The following is a 17,639-nucleotide window of genomic DNA, read 5'->3' on the forward strand; positions in this document are numbered from 1 at the left end:
TTTTTTTTTTTTTTTTTTTTTTTTTTTAAGAGATGAGGTCTTGCTCTCACTTGGGCTGGAGTGCAGTAGCGCACCCCTTGAACTCCTGGTCTGGAGCACTCCACCCACCTCGGCTTCTTGAGTAGCTGGGACTACAGGTGCATACCACCATGTCCTGCAAATTTAAGTGTTTTTGTAGAAAAGGAAGTCTCACTGTGTTGCCCTGGCTGGTCCCAAACTCCCAGCCTCAAGCGATCCTCTTGCCTTGGCTGGGGATTGCTTTTAAATTGGGCAGTCAGGAAAAGTAAGAAGTGACACTTAAGTCAAAAGCTAAAGGAGAAAAGGGAGTGAAGCTGTGGCTGTGTGGGGAAAGGGATCCAGGACAGGGAGTGGCCAAGGGCCGAGAGCAGAGAAGCCAGGGCCACAGGGGATTCAGCTGGGGTAGAGATCAAGAGGTAAAGAGGATCACATGATGCTGAACCTTGTTTGTAGGTTTCACAGACCTTCGCTCCAAATGAATCTTGTTAAGGTTTTTGTTGTGTGGCGTGATGGTGCACGTGGGGTTAGGCTCCCTTCCCTGCTGCTAAGAAGCCATGGGATGGTGGCTTCCTCGGGGCCTGAAGTGCTGGAGCTGGACCACCACCTGTCCCAAGGAGCTGGGAAGGAGGGCGGGCCACTAAGTAAGAGCGCAGCAACCCACCGAACCCCTTCAGGAGGAGGGGCACTCCTTAGGTAAGGGGACCACCACTTTTCGGAGGTGAAAGTCCTGGAAAGAAAACAGAATATGCTGGTCGTGGCAGTGCGTGCTGTGGCCTCAGCTACTCGGGAGGCTGGGGTGTGAGGATCGCTTGCACCCAGGAGTTCAAGACCAGCCTGGCCAACATGGTGAACCCCCCCTCCCCCCACTAAAGCAAAAAAAAATTAGCCAGGTATGGTGGTGAGCACTTATACTCCCAGCTCCTTGGGAGGCTGAGGAAGCCACCAGGTGGTAAAGGTTGCAGTGAGCTGAGTTCACACAATTGCACTCCAGTCTGGGCGACAAGAGTGAGAACTTGTCTCAAAAAAAAAAAAGTAAAAAAGAGTGCCTTTATTTATAGTGTTCCCCACGCCCATCCCCAAATCAGCCTCAGGGCTCACACGTGCGTTTGGTTCATTATGCCTCGTTAGTGTTTTAATCTGGAAGTTCTCTCCCCACCTTTGCACGTAAGTGGCACGTCTGTTTCCTAGTCGTTTTGTTTTGTTGACGGATCATTTTTCGTGCATCTGTGGGGTCAGGCGTGTGTATTCTAAGTGTTTTTTCTCTGTTCGATGTAGCACTCCTTCAACATAAACGTGTGAAGGGATTGTGCCCAGTGGGTGGGAGAGTGTGGCCTGTGGAATGAGCTGAGCAGAAAGATCATCATGGTGAGAAACTCGGGGACTGTGGTAATTGTGGCCTAGGGCTCAGGATGTCCCAGAAGAGCCTCTGCCACATAAGAGGAAGGGCTGGGCCGGGCCTCCACCAGATGAGTCAGGAGCCACAGGAGGGGCAGAAGTTGGTAGGTCTGATTTGGAGCCGGTGTCCTGCTGTGGCATGGAGGGAGTGGGGTGTGGCCGGTGTGATGGTCCTGCCAGAGTCCAGGACACCGTCCAGGAGGGAGCTCTGGCGGTGGGAGGGAGCCGCCAGCTGGCCGGGACCCCAGGGCTCTGGCAGGGGCCTGGATCTGGGGAGGAGCGGAGTGGCCCCAGGATCGTGGCTAGAGAAGCTATGGAAAGTGGGTCTCCCACCAGGCTGGGAAGCCCAGGGCCCAGCTGAGTTGCGACAGGCAGGCTGGGTCTATGAGGCACTTCTGGGGCTTGGAGAGGTGTCATGGTGGGCATAAGACTCAGTGGGGGTGCGTGAACCCCAAGGGTGAGGGTGAGGTCCCTGGTGAAGCTCTTGGTGGGGTGGGGTGGTGTGTGGGGGTTGTGGAAGTTGGCAGGGCACTGGGGTCAGGCCAGGGAGCAGCGTGGGAGGGAGGACCACCCTCAAGACGGGATTGTCGCCAAGAAATGTGGCGTGGGGGTGTGCCTCCCTGCCTGCCTTGGCTTGACCAGGGCAGAGGGGCAATGAGGAAGTCGGGGCCCAGCCAAGCTGATGGGGCCTTGAGGCGCTGTGGCCCTGGGCGCAGGGACAGCTAGGGTATAGCCATCCGGGTGTGCAGGAACCGAGGGCACTGACAACTGTCCTGGTCATGCAGGCTGTGAGCACAGAGCCTGCAGGTGATGCGAAGGTGAATAAGGAGCAGAGGGGGAACCCATCACCAGGGGTGGAGGCTCCAGCCTGGGTCTGGCTGTCTCTGGCTCTAGAGGAGCATACAGCAGATGCCTGCGGGAGGGGCCGGCCCCCACCAGTCTCAGGAGGGCAGGCTGCTGGGGCCTGAGGGCCCGGCGGAGGGGATGGGCTGTGGCCGGGGTTCTGGTGCAGGCCAGGAGCCAAGGACCTAGGGCACCGCTGCTGCCGGGGGCTTGTGGTTACCGTCCTCTGCAGGAGGGTGTACCCCGGCCAGCGGGAGCACCCTGAAGCTGTGGACAGCACCCAGGCAGAGGCCTCCTCCCAGCTGGGGAGCCAGGCCAGGCCCTGCCGCCCTCACACCATCCTGTTTGAGCGGTGACCCTGTGAGTGCAGAGCTGAGCCCAGAGCCCATGGCCCTCCAGGGGTGTCTCCAAGCAGTGTCCGCCAGGGGCAAGCCTGGGAATATGAGTTCCTGACGGACACAGGTGCTTGACCCGCCATCCTCCCAGTGGGACTCTGTGAGTGGCAGATGGGCAAGGGGCGCGTCAGGGTTTCTGGGACGGCTCCAAATGCTGCTATGTGCCTCATGGGCAGGAGCCTGGGGCCAGACTGGACGGAGCCAAGCCCTCGCATCGCAAGCTGCAGGTCAGCAGGCATGCCAGGGCTGAGTTGGAGGTCCTAGCCCTCGGGCTGGGAGGATGGGGGCAAGCCTGGGGGTAGGGGCCACCCAGACAGCAGTTGATGAGGAAGGACCAGGACCTTCCTATACCCACAGCCTTCATCAGGAGCAGGGCAGCTTGGCCATCTTGGTCTCCCCGTCTTGGAAGGGGAGAGCCCCAGGGATTAGTTGAATATTCATCAGGGAACAGAAGTCCAGGCCAGGCCAGCACCCCGGGGGCCTCAGTGGCATTGGCCTCTGCCCTCTTGGGGGGAGGGCCAGACTGAGGGTGGCCCCAGGGTGGCATCTGGCTCCCGGCCCAGCCAGATTCCCAGGGACTGGTCATGCAGCGCCTCGTGTGTGTTTCAACTTTATTGTTAATACAGTAAAACTGAACAGAGCTGAAAAACAGCCTCACTGAAGCATCAGCACTAGACCAGCACACCTGCTGCTTCAGCACAGACCCTTTGGGGGCCAGGCGCCAGGTCTCCTCCCTGCTCCAGGGCCCAAGCCCCAGAGCCAGTCTCGGCAGGCGGCATGTCACAGGCGTTGCATCCAGCCAGGTCCCGACGCGTCAGCGTGCTGGAGGAACGGGGGTTCTGGTTGAGCAGGAAATGCCCACGTCTTGCTGTGGCTGCAGCGGCTGCGTTTACTCACGGGTGGCCGCTGGCCTCGCTTTATACCTGCCCTCGCGCTAGCGCTGCTTGTGGCTGGCCTGGCTGGGGGACGAGAGGCTGCCTCTTCTCCCAGGGCTGTGTGCACTGCCGGCCTCAGCTCCAGGGCTCCTGTGCTGCTTTTTAGTGTATATTTCACCGCAAGAAAAAGCAAAGCATGAGCTGTGTCACTTTGCGCTGCCCTGGTAGCCGTCAGCACCACCCGACTCCAGAAACTGTCATCACAAACTGATCCTCTGTCCCCTTCACACGGCCCCCAGCTGCCCCACTCCCCGGCCCCTGCACCCACCGCTCTGCTTTGTCTCTGAACACGGCTGTTGGAGAGACGTCACACAAGTGACTCAAACTGTGTGCAGCTTTTGTGTCTGATCTTCTCCGAGTGCAGCGTCCCCAGGGTCCGTCCAGGGTGCACCTGTGCCCGTGCTTCCTTCCTTTTGAGGCTCAGGACAGTCCCGTCGCAAGGACTGAGCATCTGTTACCTACCTGGCATCCGTTCATGGACGGGGGGCGGGGGGCGCTTCCACCCTTCAGCTGTGAAGAGGCTGCTGTGAACATGTGCGTAGGTATTTGAGTCTCTGCTTCCAATTTCCAAGAGGAGGTTTTCGGAGTTTTGTAAGAATGCCTTGTTTAGCTTGTTGAGGGGCGCCAGACTGTTCCCATCGTGGCTGTCCCATTCCCCAGCCAGCATCGCATGAGGGTTCGAATTTCTACGCATTCTCAGCAACACTGTTTTTGCTAACAGCCATCCTAATGGTGTGAAGTGGTCCCTAATGATCGGTGATGTAGCATCTTTTCGGTTGCTTATGGTTGGTTTCTAAGTGGTCTTTGGAGAAGTCTCTGTTCAATCCTTCGCCTTTTTTTTTTTTTTGACATGGAGTCTCGCTCTGTCACCAAGGCTGGAGTGCAATGGTGCAGTCATGGCTTACTACAGCCTCCACCTCCCAGGCTCAGGAGATTCTCCTGCCTCAGCCTCCCAAGTAACTGGGATTGCAGACAGGCGCCACCATGCCTGGCTAATTTTTACTTAGTAGAGATGGGGTTTCACCATGTTGGCCAGGCTGGTCTCAAACTCCTGAGCTCACGTGACCTGCCCGTCCCGGCCTCCCAGAGCACTGGGATGAGGCGTGAACCACCGCACCTGGCCAATGAGGTCTTTTGATACACGGATGCTTTTTATTTTGAAGTCTATGTTTTTCTCTTGTTGTCTGTGCTTTTGGTGTGAGATCCAAGCAATCACTGCCAAATCCAGCATTAAGGAGTGTGAAAAGTTTTATAGTTTTAGCTCATGTTTAGGTCTTAGATCCATTTGGAGCTTCTTGCTGTACGTGGTATAAAGGCAGCGTCCACCTGCAGTCTCCGCATGGCGTTTAGTTTCCCCAGCACTGTTGAAAAGCTTGTCCCTTCCATACTGAAGGGTCTGGGCACCCTTGTTACACCATTTCACTGTCTGTTCAGGTTTTTTCCCAGGCCCTCTGTCTTCTTCCATGAGTTTCTATTCCAGCCTTTACGCCAAGACCACACTGTTTTTTCATCATGACAGCTTTGAAGTAATTTTTGAATTCAGTATGTATGAGTCCTTCAACTTTGTTGTTCTTTTTCAAGGTTGCTCAATTGTTGGGGTCCTCTGAGGCTCCGTGTGAATTTTAGGATGTATTTTTCTATTTCTGCAAAAACTGTCCCAGGGATTTTGACAGGGATCGCACTGAACTTGCAGATCACTTTGGGTGATACTGTCAGCGTAAAACATTAAATCTTTCCAGACTGAGAGACTGTCTGATAACCCATGTTTACGGATTGAAAGGTTTAATATACACGAGACAGAGTCTCGCTTGTCGCCCAGGTTGGAGTGCAGTGGCGAGACATCCGCTCACTGCAACCTCTGCCTCCCAGGTTCAAGTGAGGGTCCAGCCTCAGCCTCCCAAGCAGCTGGAACTTGACGCACAACCCCACGCCCAGCTAATTTCTGTATTTTTAGTCAAGACAGGGTTTTGCCATGTTAGCCAGGATGGTCTGGATCTCCTGACCTCATGATCTGCCTGTCTCGGCCTCCCAAAGTGCTGGGATGACAGGCGTGAGCCGCCGTGCCCAGACCATGTTTTCCAACCTGTTTATAGCTGTGAACTTCCATCTCATCACGGGCCTTGCCCATCATGTAAGTTTCCTGTAAATATGGTGGCTTTTCATTTTTATGTCTCAAGGTACTTTCTAATTCACACTGTGATTTCTTCTTTGACCATCGTTTAAGACTGAGCAAGGCGCAGTGGCTCACGCCTGTAATCCCAGAACTTTGGGAGGCTGAGGCCGGAGGATCACCTGAGGTCAGGAGTTTGAGACTTGGCCAACATGGTGAAAACCCATCGCTATTAATAATACAAAAATTAGCCAGGTGTGGTGGTGGGCATCTGCAATCCCAGCTACTCGGGAGACAGAGACAGGAGAATCGCTTGAACCCAGGAGGTGGAGGTTGCAGTGAGCCAAGATCACGCCATTGCACTCCAGCCTGGGCGACAGAACAAGACTCTGTCAAAAAAAAAAAAGACTGTCTTATTTAATTTCCACGTGTTAATTTTCCATTTGCTTTTCTATTAATTTCCAGTTTCACTCCTTTGTGATCAAAAGATAATTTTCCTTTTTAAGACCAGTTTTGAGGCTGAGTACAGTGCCATGCCTGTAATCCCAGCACTTTGGGGGGCCAAGGTAGGCGGATCTCTTCAGGCCGGGAGTTCAAAACCAGCCTGGCCAACTTGGTGAAACCCCATTTCTACAAAAATTAGTTGGATAGGATGGTGGGCGCCTGTAATCTCAGCTACTCAGAAAGGTGAGGCTGCAGTGAGCCGAGATCAAGCCACTGCACTCCAGCCTGGGCAACAGAGTGAGACTGTCTCCAAAAAAAAAGACCAAATTTGTGATGTAACATGTGGTCTCTCGTTGAAAAAAATTTCCATGTGCACCTAAAAAGTGTGTCTTCGCTATTGTGTGGAGCGTTCTGTGAGGCTTGTTGGGTTCTAGGGCTGTGGGAGGCCTGTTTCCTCATGGATCTTCCCGTTGGTGATTCTATCACGTTAGAAATCAGGTATCAGGCTGGGTGCAGTGGCTCACGCCTGTAATCCCAGCACTCTGGGAGGCTGAGGCAGGTGGATCACGAGGCCAGGAGTTCAAGATCAGCCTGACCAACATGGTGAAACCCCTTCTCTACAAAAATAAGCTGGGCATGATGGCGGGTGCTTGTAATCCTGGCTACTGGAGAGGCTGAGGCAGGAGAATCACTTGAACCTGGGAGGTGGAGGTTGCAGTGAGCAGAGATCGCACCACTGCACTCCAGCCTGGGTGACAGAGCCAGACTGTCTCAAACACAAAAGAAGAAGTGGGATATCATTGTCTCCTGCCTGTGTTGCCGCCACGTGGTTGGTGGCACGTGCATGGTTAATTGTGTATCTTGGCACATGGACCCTCGCGTCAGCACGGAACATCTCTGTGTCTCGTAATCGTTTCAGCCACTCCAGCTCTTTTGGCCGTTTACGTGGATAGTTTTCCATACCTTCACTTTCAACTTGTTTGTCTTTAAAGTTGGTCTTTCAGGCCGGACGCAGTGGCTCACGCATGTAACCCCAGCACCTGGGAGGCCAAGGCGGGTGCATCACTTGAGGTCAAGAGTTAGCAAACAGCCTGGCCAACACAGTGAAACTCTGTCTCTACTAAAAATACAAAAGTTAGCCGGGCATGGTGGCGGACACCTGAAATCCCAGCTACTCGGGAGGCTGAGGCAGGAGAATCACTTGAACCCAGGAAGTGGAGGTTGCAATGAGCCGAGACGGTGCCCTTGCACTCCAGCCTGGGGTGACAGTTAGACTGTCTCAAAAATCATCATCGTCATCTAATGCCTGATAATCTGAGCTGGAGGTTTCCTCCCCAAACCTCGCACCCCCCAGCCCTGGGTGGTGGGAAACTGCCTTCCATGAAACCAGTTCCTGGTGCCAAAAAGGTGGGGGCTGGCTGTGTTCAGACTTGCAGGTTTACAGACCACAGCTAGGAGGAGAACGGCCTTTAACTGACCCACGCACTTCCCTGTTCCAGGGCCTTGTGTCTCCTCCCGATGGGCTGCTGTCTGCTCACCTTCCTGGGTGGCACACAGGACTGCTGCTGACCAGCTCCTGAAGCTTTTGTTTATCTGGGCTTGTCTGCTCTTTTTTGGAGACAGGGCCTTGCTCTGTTGCCCAGGCTGTAGTGCAGTGGTGCGATCATAGTTCACTGCAGCCTCCGCATCTCCTCGGCTCAAGGGAAGCCTCCCACCTCAGCCTCCCAAGTAGCCGGGATTACAGGTGCACACCTCTGCACCCAGCTAGTGAGTGTGTGTGTGTGTGTGTGAAGCCTCCCACCTCAGCCTCCCAAGTAGCCGGGATTACAGGTGCACACCTCTGCACCCAGCTAGAGAGAGAGAGAGAGAGAGAGAGAGAGAGAGAGAGAGAGAGAGAGAGAGAGTGTGTGTGTGTGTGTGTGTGTGTGTGTGTGTGTGTGTGTGACACGGGGGTCTCGAAATGTTGCCCAGGCTGCTCTCAAACTCCTGGCCTCAAGCGATCCCTCCGCCTTGGCCTCCCAAAGTGCTGGGATTACAGATATGAGCCACCGCACCAAGCCTTCACTCTCATTTTTGAAGGGCTACTTTCCTGAATATAGAATTCTCAGTTGTCCAGTTCCTTCCACTGAATGGGACCCCTTTTCCTGTGTCTTGTGCTTTTTGTTGATAACTGGTCCTTTGCAAACAGATTGCTCTCCGTCAGTCTTTGCTCACGGGTTCTGTGCTGGAGCCTGGGGATCAGTGTCAGGTCAGAGAGGAAGGTTTGCAGTCTCCTCTCAGCCTGCCGCTGCGATGCCCAGCTTCCTATGTGCATGGCTGCTGCAGAGTGCCTTCATTTCCGGAGTCCTGCCGCGCTCTCCTGGGTGACTGGCCCTCCTGACATCTGAATGGGGCAGAGCAAGGCCGGTCCTCCAGGCAGCCCCGGCCAGGCCAGGGTGCTGTGCCGAGGCCCTCCCAGCGCCATGCATGGGCACAGGAGAGCTCGGTTTACTGCCTTGAAGGTTGCTCTGTGCTGATGGGGTGACCCCTCCTGTGAGGTTAGCTCAGTTGGCTGGGGGTTCTCATTTTCACGGGGAAAGCACCTCGGAGCCTCCTGGTCTGGCGTTTGCTGCCATTGCTCGAGCTCTGGTTCGAGTCTCGGTTTTCGTCCCCCGCGGCTCTGCTCCGGCCACTCACGGCTCGCTTCTCTTCCAGGGCCCGTGCATCTCTCCCGACTCTCCGGCAAGTGCTTCAGCCTGGTGGAGTCCACGTGAGTGCAGCGTGGGGGTGAGGGTGGGCTGGGCGTGGCCTGGGGACCTCCCTTAGGCCACCTGTGCCCCCAGGTACAAGTACGAGTTCTGTCCATTCCACAACGTGACTCAGCACGAGCAGACCTTCCGCTGGAACGCCTACAGTGGGATCCTTGGGTGAGCAGGGCCGGGCCAGGGGTCCGCAGCAGTCCAGCTCCCCGCCTGGCCTCACACGCTGCGCCGTGTCCCCCCAGCATCTGGCACGAGTGGGAGATCGCCAACAACACCTTCACGGGCATGTGGATGAGGGATGGCGACGCCTGCCGCTCCCGGAGCCGGCAGAGCAAGGTGAGGCCTCAGACAGGAGTACTGGAAGAGGGGCCCCGGCCTCCCCAACCCACCCACCCGCCTTCCCTCCCCAGGTGGAGCTGACATGTGGAAAAAGCAACCGGCTGGCCCACGTGTCCGAGCCCAGCACCTGTGTGTATGCGCTGACGTTCGAGACCCCCCTCGTCTGCCACCCCCACTCCTTGCTAGGTAAGGGTGCAGGTGCAGCTGAGCCCAGATGGGTTGTCCTCGTACCCAGCCCTGCCACAGTGGGACCAGGTTGGGGTGGCCAGTGGGACCAGGCCCCTGCCACAGTGGGACCAGGTTGGGACACAAGGTGCGGCTCAGCCTGGCTTCTCTTGGGTCCTCAGTGTACCCGGCCCTACCGGAGGCCCTGCAGCAGCGGTGGGACAAGGTGGAACAGGACCTGGCTGACGAGCTGATCACCCCCCAGGTGAGCGGGTACTCGGGGCAGCCCCAGGCGGGCCTGGCTGAGAGCTGGGTGCTGCCCCTGCGTCCTCCACCTTCAGGGCCATGAGAAGTTGCTGCAGACACTTTTTGAGGACGCCGGCTACTTAAGGAGCCCAGAAGAAAATGAAGCCCCCAAGCTGGAGGGAGGTCCTGACGGCTTGGGGTTTGAGACCCTGGAAAACTGCAGGAAGGTACGGTCTTGCGGGTAGGGGCAGCATGCACCGCCTCGCCCATATAGCCTAGCCTGGCCCTGCCCTTCCACTCGTTTTGCCACAGGCTCATAAAGAACTGTCGAAGGAGATGAAAAGGCTGAGAGGTCTGCTCACCCAGCATGGCATCCCCCACGCAAAACCCACAGGTGAGTCCCAACTGTGGGGAGGAGCCAGGCCCACCCCAGCACCCACTGCCTGTGGGTCCAGATCAGGACTGGCCACCTGCTGTTTTGGCAGAAACCTCCAGCTTGGAACACTTCGGCCACAAGATGCCCAGACCGGGGCCTGCAGAGCAGCTGCGGGGCGACCCGGGCCTGCGTGGGAGCTTGTGAGCCTTTGGTGTGAAGAGCCCCACAGAGAAGCTGGCCAGAGGGAACCCCCAGGGACCAGCCGGCCAGGCTTGTGCTCAGAGAAGCAGACAAAACAAAGATTCAAGGTTTTAATTAATTCCCATACTGATAAAAATAATTCCATGAATCTGTAAACCATTGCATAAATGCTATAGTGTAAAAAACTTAAACAAGTGTTACCTTTAAACAATTACTACAAGTAAATGATTATGCATTATAAATACTACCTTCTGGGTTAAGAAAATTCCATTCAATTAACATTCTCATCTAAATAGATTGAGGCTTCCATAAATTAATCCATGTGACGTGTCCACATGGAACGAGGTCTGCTGACCACAGTTACACACATGTCGTGACGCCATTGTATCACGACTACTATTGAACACTAGGAGTTACAGGCAACAAGACCACGGCGGGACCGCCCACCACCGGGCTCCCACGCCCAGGGCCCGCCTGGCCACAGGTGGGAGCCACCAGGCCTGCCTCCAGCTCAGCACCATCCAGCCACTGCTGTGCACCTCGACCGCTCAGGATCCGTACCTGAGGCCTCGGCCCTCAAGAGCAGAGTCAGGTAACGAAGGGCCCCGGACCTGGGGCCCCAGGCTCCTGCCTCCATTTCCAACCCCGGCGATGCCCGTGTGCCCCGGGCCACTCTTTGGTCTTCCCACCACACTCCTGTTCTCAGAGCCAGTACTGATCTGGGGGAGGAGGTACCACCTCCATCTCCCAGCCATTCCCCAGCACCACCACCTGCAAGCTGAGCCCTGGAGATGCCTGAGGGGCAGCCGCCACCTCGTTCCCAGAAAGAGCAGAGCAGCCGCGGACAAGGGCTCAGCTGCCCCTGACTGCTGACAACCAGCGGACCCCCCTGGGCAGGCACCACACATTCCACAAAAGACCAGAGGCCCGAAATGGGAACCAAGTGCATAAATACTAATGAAAACAAAGGATTTTAAACACTGATGACAGGAGCACAAAATAGACGCAATTTCTAGATACTGAGCTAATATAAATCATCACTATCATCAAAAACAGAACAGTCACTAAAACCAAGTCAACAGTTACCTGTAGTAGCGGACTAGCTGCAGAATGTCACGGATCCGCTTCCTTTAAAATGACAGAACGTGGCTATCAGTTTGTCTTATGTTGAAAAGTTCTTAAACCTCCTACTGTATTAAATACATTCTAATTTGGTCACTGATAAAATTTTTACCGAGCATTTTGCACTTTTAAAAAATGCTATTAAAAGTCTTTGGCAAAGCCATGGGCCAGGAGAAATGCCTTGGTGCCGCCTCCTGCTCCCTCACAGCCCGTGGGGCCTCGCGGAGAGCCAGGCTGCCGTCACCTGGACACCTACACCTGCTCCTCAACTCCCAGGGACAATCCCAGGCCTGAGCAGAGAAGGGTCAGGTCATCGTGGGGACGTGTTCTTAGTCGCGTTTCTGCTACGGCCAGAAGCCTCGCTGTCGCTGCAGGGCGGGCGGGCACGGGGCCGCAGCAGAGCCGGGACTGTGCACGCTGCTTCCTGCATGTGCTCCAGGCCACCGAGCGGCAGGGTCCTCTGTATGACCTCACTGGCCACATGCATGAGCTTCAGTAATACCTGGCAGTACAGGGCAGGTGACGGTCACACACACCCAGCGCCCTGGACTCTGGCACCATGGCTGGAGCGTCTCCTAAGCGAGCAGGACTGGGGGTGGTCACAGGTGCCAGGGAGGCAATTCTCCAAGGACTTACAAAGCACCACTGCCTGTGAGAGCTGAGTCATCAGAAGACAACTGCTTTGTTCCTTTTGAGACGGAGTCCCGCTCTGTACCAGGCTGAAGTGCAGTGGTGAGACACCAGTTCACTGCAATCTCCACCTCCTGGGTTCGAGCCATTCTCCTGCCTCAGTCTCCCCAGCAGCTGAGGCGGTGCCTGCCACGCCGGCCAGCTACGTTTTGTATTTTCAGTAGAGACAGAGTTTCACCTTGTTGGCCAGGCTGGACTTGAACTCCTGATGTTAGGTGAGCCTCCCGGCTCGGCCTCCCAAAGTGCTAGGATTACAGGCGTGAGCCGCCACGCCCGGCCAGAAGACAGCTTCTTAAAAAAGTAATTCTAAAATCTCTGATGTCTGGTCCCTGTGCTGGACTTTTCGTTAGTATCAAACTGTCTTTCAGAGGTTCAAGGGAGGAAATAAAACCAGTGATGTTCCTTCACGTGTTTTCAAGGCACAGGCACTTAGAAAACGTGGCCACGGATCACAGAAATGCAGGCCTGGGTTCTCCTGCCCCCACACCACGAGCGTGGAATACAGACTCCAGTTCCATGCACACGTGCATGGGCTTAGGAAAACTAGCTCCTTCCATAAAGTTAATTTCTCTCAGTAATCACTCTGCTTATAAATAATACTATTTGCACTTAATGGGAAAATGTAAAAATCCTAGGTCTTGCTACTAGAGAAACGCTCATTTCATAAGTACTAGTTTCAGAATATGAAATCTAGAATATTTAGCATACTATGTATTAACGGATAGGAAATGTTTAAGTTCACAGTACACGTATAAAGCTTCATATTATCGCATATTAAAAAACATGAATGTAGAAAGCAGCTTAGAGCAATTTAGAACCTCTACCTAAATTCCTCAGTCTACAAAGTGCTTCGAGACCCCAGCTCCCAATGGCCCGGTCACAGCAGTATCAGGACCACACAGTACCCACGAGGACCCCTGAGCCACCAGGCCCCGCGAGGACAAGCAAGTGGGTTCTGTGGGTTTGCTTTTAAGGTTTTTGAGGAAAATACCTTGAAACCGTCGCTGGGCCTAGAGAGGTGATCATGTATCAGGAGGGCCGCCGGGCCGAGCATGGGCAAGAGCTCCCAGCCTTGGTCCTCGCTTCGGGGTTACCAGCAGTGACAACGTGGCTGTGATCACGAAGAGCACTGGAGCCAGGGTGCCCACCAGGAGGCAGCTGTCCCTGCTGAGGTCACCACCGCAGGGGCTGGCCCTCGCAGTAGGGGCACTCAGGCGCGCTGGCTGCGCAGGGCTCACATAGGACACGGTGCTGGCAGGGCCGCAGGATGGCACCGTGGGCTCGTTCCCGGCAGGCCACACACTGTTTGGCGCGGAGCTGGAAGATCACCTGCAGGGCCAGAACAACAGTGGGGTCAGGAGGCCCCTGCCCAGGCCAGGCCAGCCGGGGAGCCCGAAGGCCTTCTGAGCAGGACCCAGCATCTCAGGCCGCCCAGCCACAGAGACAGGGTCAGGGAGACGCCCTGGCCAAGGCCACCTCAGAGAGAAGGAAGGGCAGCTGCGGGATGAGATGCTCTGTCTCGGGAGCTGTAGGCAGAGGATGGCCTCCTGGGGCCACCACAGACATGACAGTGGCCAGACAGGACAGGCCCGAGGCCCCTGGCAGCTGGGCACCCAGGACGTGGGCTACTCAGGACCCTCTAGCCCAGAGCAGCCAGGCCAGGAGCCCACCCTTGGGAGGCGAGGTGAGGAGGGGCATGCTTGAGGGCCACAGCTGTGAGCAGAGAGGGATGGGCCACCTTCCCCATGGAGGGTGCAGCCTGGCATTCACTGGCAAGAGAGAGGGGTGAAAAGGGCAAACGTGGAACATTCCAGAAAGGAAGGACAAGGGCCAGCCTGACAGGACAGGCAGCTCCCAGGGAGACAAGCAAGGAGGCCGACGGGGGGGCTGTGCTGTAGGTAGGGCTGTGCCGAGGCAAGGCACTGTCCCCTCCACAGACCCAGAGCAGACCCAAGGGAAACGGGGAGGCGGAGGGAGGGGACACCGCACCAGCCAGAGCTCTCCCCGGACAGGGACAGCAGCTCCTCAGCCCCCTGACCGGGACTTACGCCATCCACCGCCTCCAGGTCCAGGCGCAGCTGACTCTGCAGCGAATGCAGCTTCTGCAGAGGAATGGCGCCGATGTCGCCGCAGCTACGCAGCCCCGGCAGCGCGGAGGCCACGCCCAGGCCCTCCAGCTCCTCCTGCAGTTGCTTCACCTGCGCCTCCACCTCCTCCTTCTTCTGCAGTGCCAGCTGCCGGTCGCTGTCTGCCACACGGGCACGCTCCTTGGCCTTCTGCGCCTCCCGCTGCCACGCGTCGCAGGCCTAAAACCAGGGCCCGTCCAGGTGGCGGCCAGGCCCACCTCAGCCCCTTCTGCCTCGCCTGTGTCCCCTGCGGTCTTCCCCCGCTCCCGAGTCCCGTGCCACCCTCCCTCCTCTTCACCTGTCACCCCCACATGCTCACCTGCTTCACCTGCTGCCAGGACTCCTCCCACTGCCGGATCTTCCTCTTGGCCTCATCCAGCTGCCGCCTGACCCGGGCCAGCTCAGCCCCGTTTGGACTTGCACCCGAAGAGGACGAGGGTCCGGAGCTCAGGATGTGGGACGGGCTGGGGGAGAAGCTGCCGGAAACAAAGTCCCAGATGCTCCCAGGGACACCGTTCAAACCTGAGTGTGAAAGGGGCGATGACAGCCCCATGGTGCTGGTGGCTGGGTGCGACTGGTGGGTGCTATTCCCGGGGAGCACCCTCCAGGACCCACCTGCCGGGACTGCACGGGTGCAGCCACGACAGCCCCTTCCTCACTCCTGGACCCCACCTGGCTCAGGAAGAGCTGGGGTGCTGACAGTGACACCTGCCCTGGTCTCCCCACCAGATTTATGCCTTCCTGGCCACCTGAGGAGTCTGAACAGAGAGGAATTCAATTCGAGTTCCTGCGACCACATCACGAAGTGGGAGGGGCAGTGGTTCTCAGACTCCACTCCCAGGAACCCCTCACACACTGAGACTCCGATGAGCTGTGTCCATGTGGTGACATCTGTAAATGTGTATGCAGCTTTAGACACTGTGACCAAGCCGTTTTAAATGCTACTTTAAAACAAAACTGGGCAGGCAGGGTGGTCCACGCCTGTAATCCCAACAGTCTGGGAGGCCGAGGCGGGTGGATCACTTGAGCTCAGGAGTTCGAGACCAGCCTGGCCAACATGGTGAAATCTGGTCTCTACTAAAAATACAAAAGCTAGCTTGGCACATGGTGGCGGGCACCTGTGCTACTCGGGAGGCTGAGGCAGGAGAATCACTTGAACCTGGGAGGTGGAGGCTGCTGCAGTGGGCCAAGATCGCTGAAGCCTGGGCAACAGAGTGAGACTTTGTCTTAAAAAAATAGAAATATTTATGGCCGGGCGCGGTGGCTCAAGCCTGTAATCCCAGCACTTTGGGAGGCCGAGGCAGGTGGATCACGAGGTCAAGAGATCGAGACCATCCTGGTCAACATGGTGAAACCTCGTCTCTACTAAAAATACAAAACATTAGCTGGGCATGGTGGCGCGTGCCTGTAATCCCAGCTACTCGGGAGGTTGAGGCAGGAGAATTGCCTGAACCCAGGAGGCGGAGGTAGCGGTGAGCCGAGATCGCGCCATTGCACTCCAGCCTGGGTAACAAGAGCGAAACTCTGTCTCAAAAAAAAAAAAAAAAAAAAAAAATTTTAAATTTTGTATTTTTTGTAGGCAGGAATCACTGTGTTACCGAGGTTGCTCCTGAATCCCTGTCCTCAAGTGATCCACCTGCCTCAGCCTCTCAAAGTGCTGGGATTACAGGTGTGAGCCACCATGTTGGCCGAAAGTGTTAAAGAGTTTTGTTTTGGTTTGGTTTTAGATGTAGTTTTGCTGTTGTTGCCCAGGCTGGAGTACAATGACATGATCCCAGCTCCCCACAACCTCCGCCTCCCAGGTCCTAGCGATTCTCCTGCCTCACCCTCCAGAGGGGCTGGGATCACAGGCAGGCGCCACCATGCCCGGCTCATTTTGTATTTTCAGTGGAGATGGAGCTTCACCATGTTGGCCAGGCTGGTATCGAACTCCTGGCCTCAAGTAACCTGCCCACCTCAGCCTTCCGAGGTGCTGAGATTACAGGTGTGAGCCACCATGCCTGGCCAAGTGTCGCGTCTTTTAAAATGTGAACAAACAGCCAGGCGGATCACAAGGTCAAGACATCGAGACCAGCCTGGCCAACGTGGTGGAACCCCACCTCTACTAAAAATACAAAAGTTAGCCAGGCGTGGTGGCATACAGCTGTAATCCCAGCTACTCGGGAGGCTGAGGCAACCCGGGAAGTGGAGACTGTGGTGAGCTGGGGGGATCATCCCACTGCACTCCCGCCTGGGCAACAGAGCGAGACGCCATCTCCGGAAGGGCAGGGGACGGGGAAACACATGACGAATCATGTAAGTAACTTTTTTTTTTTTTTTTTTAAACAACTGGTAATCAATTTATTAAAATAACCGACGGTAACTTTTTTTAATGGAAAGATGCCGTGAGCATGTGCCATGTGGTTTCCCTCCATGGATTGCGCACATGGCTCCGTGCGGGGCCCCTCACTCAGGAGGGTGTCTGGGTGGGAATGCTCGTGGAGGGCGCTGGCACTCACCTAAGGGGCTGTACGATGAGGCTGCGGAGCCCAGTGCCCCCGGCTCTGAGCGCAGGGGCGGCGGCTGCTGGGGGGGCGTCATGGCCGAGGAGCCTGAGGGCCCCGGCAGGGGCTGGGACAGCGAGCTGAGCGGCGAGGTGGACGCAGAGGATGGCGAGTGCACTGACGGTGCTCGGGGCAGGGAGCCGGGGATGGCGACAGGCGCAGAGCCAGCCAGCAACCTGGGACCTGGCGGGGGCGGCCCAGTGAGTGAAGGGAGTAAGGCCAGGCCTCTGCCCAAACATCCTCCCACGGGCCGGGGGGCAGCTACGGAAGACGGACCCTGTAAGGCAGTGGTGGTGGGGAGGCGGGGGTGATGGGGGCCAGGCCAGGCCAGCAGCCGCCACCCATGGGTGTGGAGTCACAGAGCTCCAGGTAACCACATCCCTCACAATCTGGGGAAGCCACGGGCTCAAAGGGATTCTAACCAGAGGTGGGGACACAGGCATTCAATGTGGGCCCCCAAGAGGCCCAACACCCACCAGGCCCTGCCAGCCAACTCAGCCATTGGCACAGCCCTCCCAGCACTGGTGCAGTTGCCCCGAAATGGTTTATTTGCTTTTAAAGTCAGAAAAAAAAAGATAAACTTTTAGGCTGAAGGAAGGGATCTTGTATAAGACGTTAGAATACATTAAGATATATTTGCATCGGCCGGGCGCGGTGGCTCAAGCCTGTAATCCCAGCACTTTGGGAGGCAGAGGCGGGTGGATCACGAGGTCAAGAGATCGAGACCATCCTGGTCAACATGGTGAAACCCTGTCTCTACTAAAAATACAAAAAATTAGCTGGGCATGGTGGCGTGTGCCTGTAATCCCAGCTACTCAGGAGGCTGAGGCAGGAGAATTGCCTGAACCCAGGAGGCGGAGGTTGCGGTGAGCCGAGATCGCGCCATTGCACTCCAGCCTGGGTAACAAGAGCGAAACTCCGTCTCCAAAAAAAAAAAAAAAAAAAAAAAA

At 56.2% G+C, this 17,639-nt stretch overlaps 2 protein-coding genes across 14 annotated transcripts in view; one reads left to right on the forward strand and one right to left on the reverse strand.

Moving 5' to 3' along the window:
* Positions 1 to 15,128, forward strand: part of GNPTG (N-acetylglucosamine-1-phosphate transferase subunit gamma) — a 17,697-nt gene extending 2,569 nt beyond the window's left edge. Inside the window, exons 4-12 of one of the 3 annotated variants that reach the window (XR_004265404.1) lie at positions 8,835 to 8,889; positions 8,963 to 9,046; positions 9,124 to 9,217; positions 9,292 to 9,406; positions 9,568 to 9,650; positions 9,727 to 9,858; positions 9,944 to 10,025; positions 10,117 to 10,315; positions 10,505 to 11,395. Coding sequence is in view for 2 of the 3 variants with exons in the window: in XM_032268105.1 (XP_032123996.1) it covers positions 8,835 to 8,889; positions 8,963 to 9,046; positions 9,124 to 9,217; positions 9,292 to 9,406; positions 9,568 to 9,650; positions 9,727 to 9,858; positions 9,944 to 10,025; positions 14,876 to 15,084 (854 nt within the window). In the remaining variant the exon portion in view is untranslated. Of the gene's footprint in view, positions 1 to 8,834; positions 8,890 to 8,962; positions 9,047 to 9,123; positions 9,218 to 9,291; positions 9,407 to 9,567; positions 9,651 to 9,726; positions 9,859 to 9,943; positions 10,026 to 10,116; positions 10,456 to 10,504; positions 11,396 to 14,875 lie in introns of those variants that run through there. The other 2 variants (XM_032268105.1, XM_032268106.1) reach the window with 2 other exon arrangements.
* Positions 10,305 to 17,639, reverse strand: part of UNKL (unk like zinc finger) — a 45,860-nt gene continuing 38,525 nt past the window's right edge. For 10 of the 11 annotated variants that reach the window (XM_032268093.1, XM_032268092.1, XM_032268097.1 and 7 more), the window contains 4 exons: positions 16,645 to 16,872; positions 14,466 to 14,668; positions 14,069 to 14,326; positions 10,305 to 13,349 (listed from right to left, as the gene is read on the reverse strand). In XM_032268093.1, coding sequence (XP_032123984.1) covers positions 13,194 to 13,349; positions 14,069 to 14,326; positions 14,466 to 14,668; positions 16,645 to 16,872 — 845 coding nt within the window. In that variant the 3' untranslated portion in view covers positions 10,305 to 13,193. The remainder of the gene's footprint in view (positions 13,350 to 14,068; positions 14,327 to 14,465; positions 14,669 to 16,644; positions 16,873 to 17,639) is intronic. The other variant, XM_032268095.1, reaches the window with a different exon arrangement.

Source organism: Sapajus apella, unplaced genomic scaffold, assembly GCF_009761245.1.
Source record: "Sapajus apella isolate SASKATOON/1434 unplaced genomic scaffold, GSC_monkey_1.0 scaffold175, whole genome shotgun sequence".
Classification (NCBI taxonomy): domain Eukaryota; kingdom Metazoa; phylum Chordata; class Mammalia; order Primates; family Cebidae; genus Sapajus; species Sapajus apella.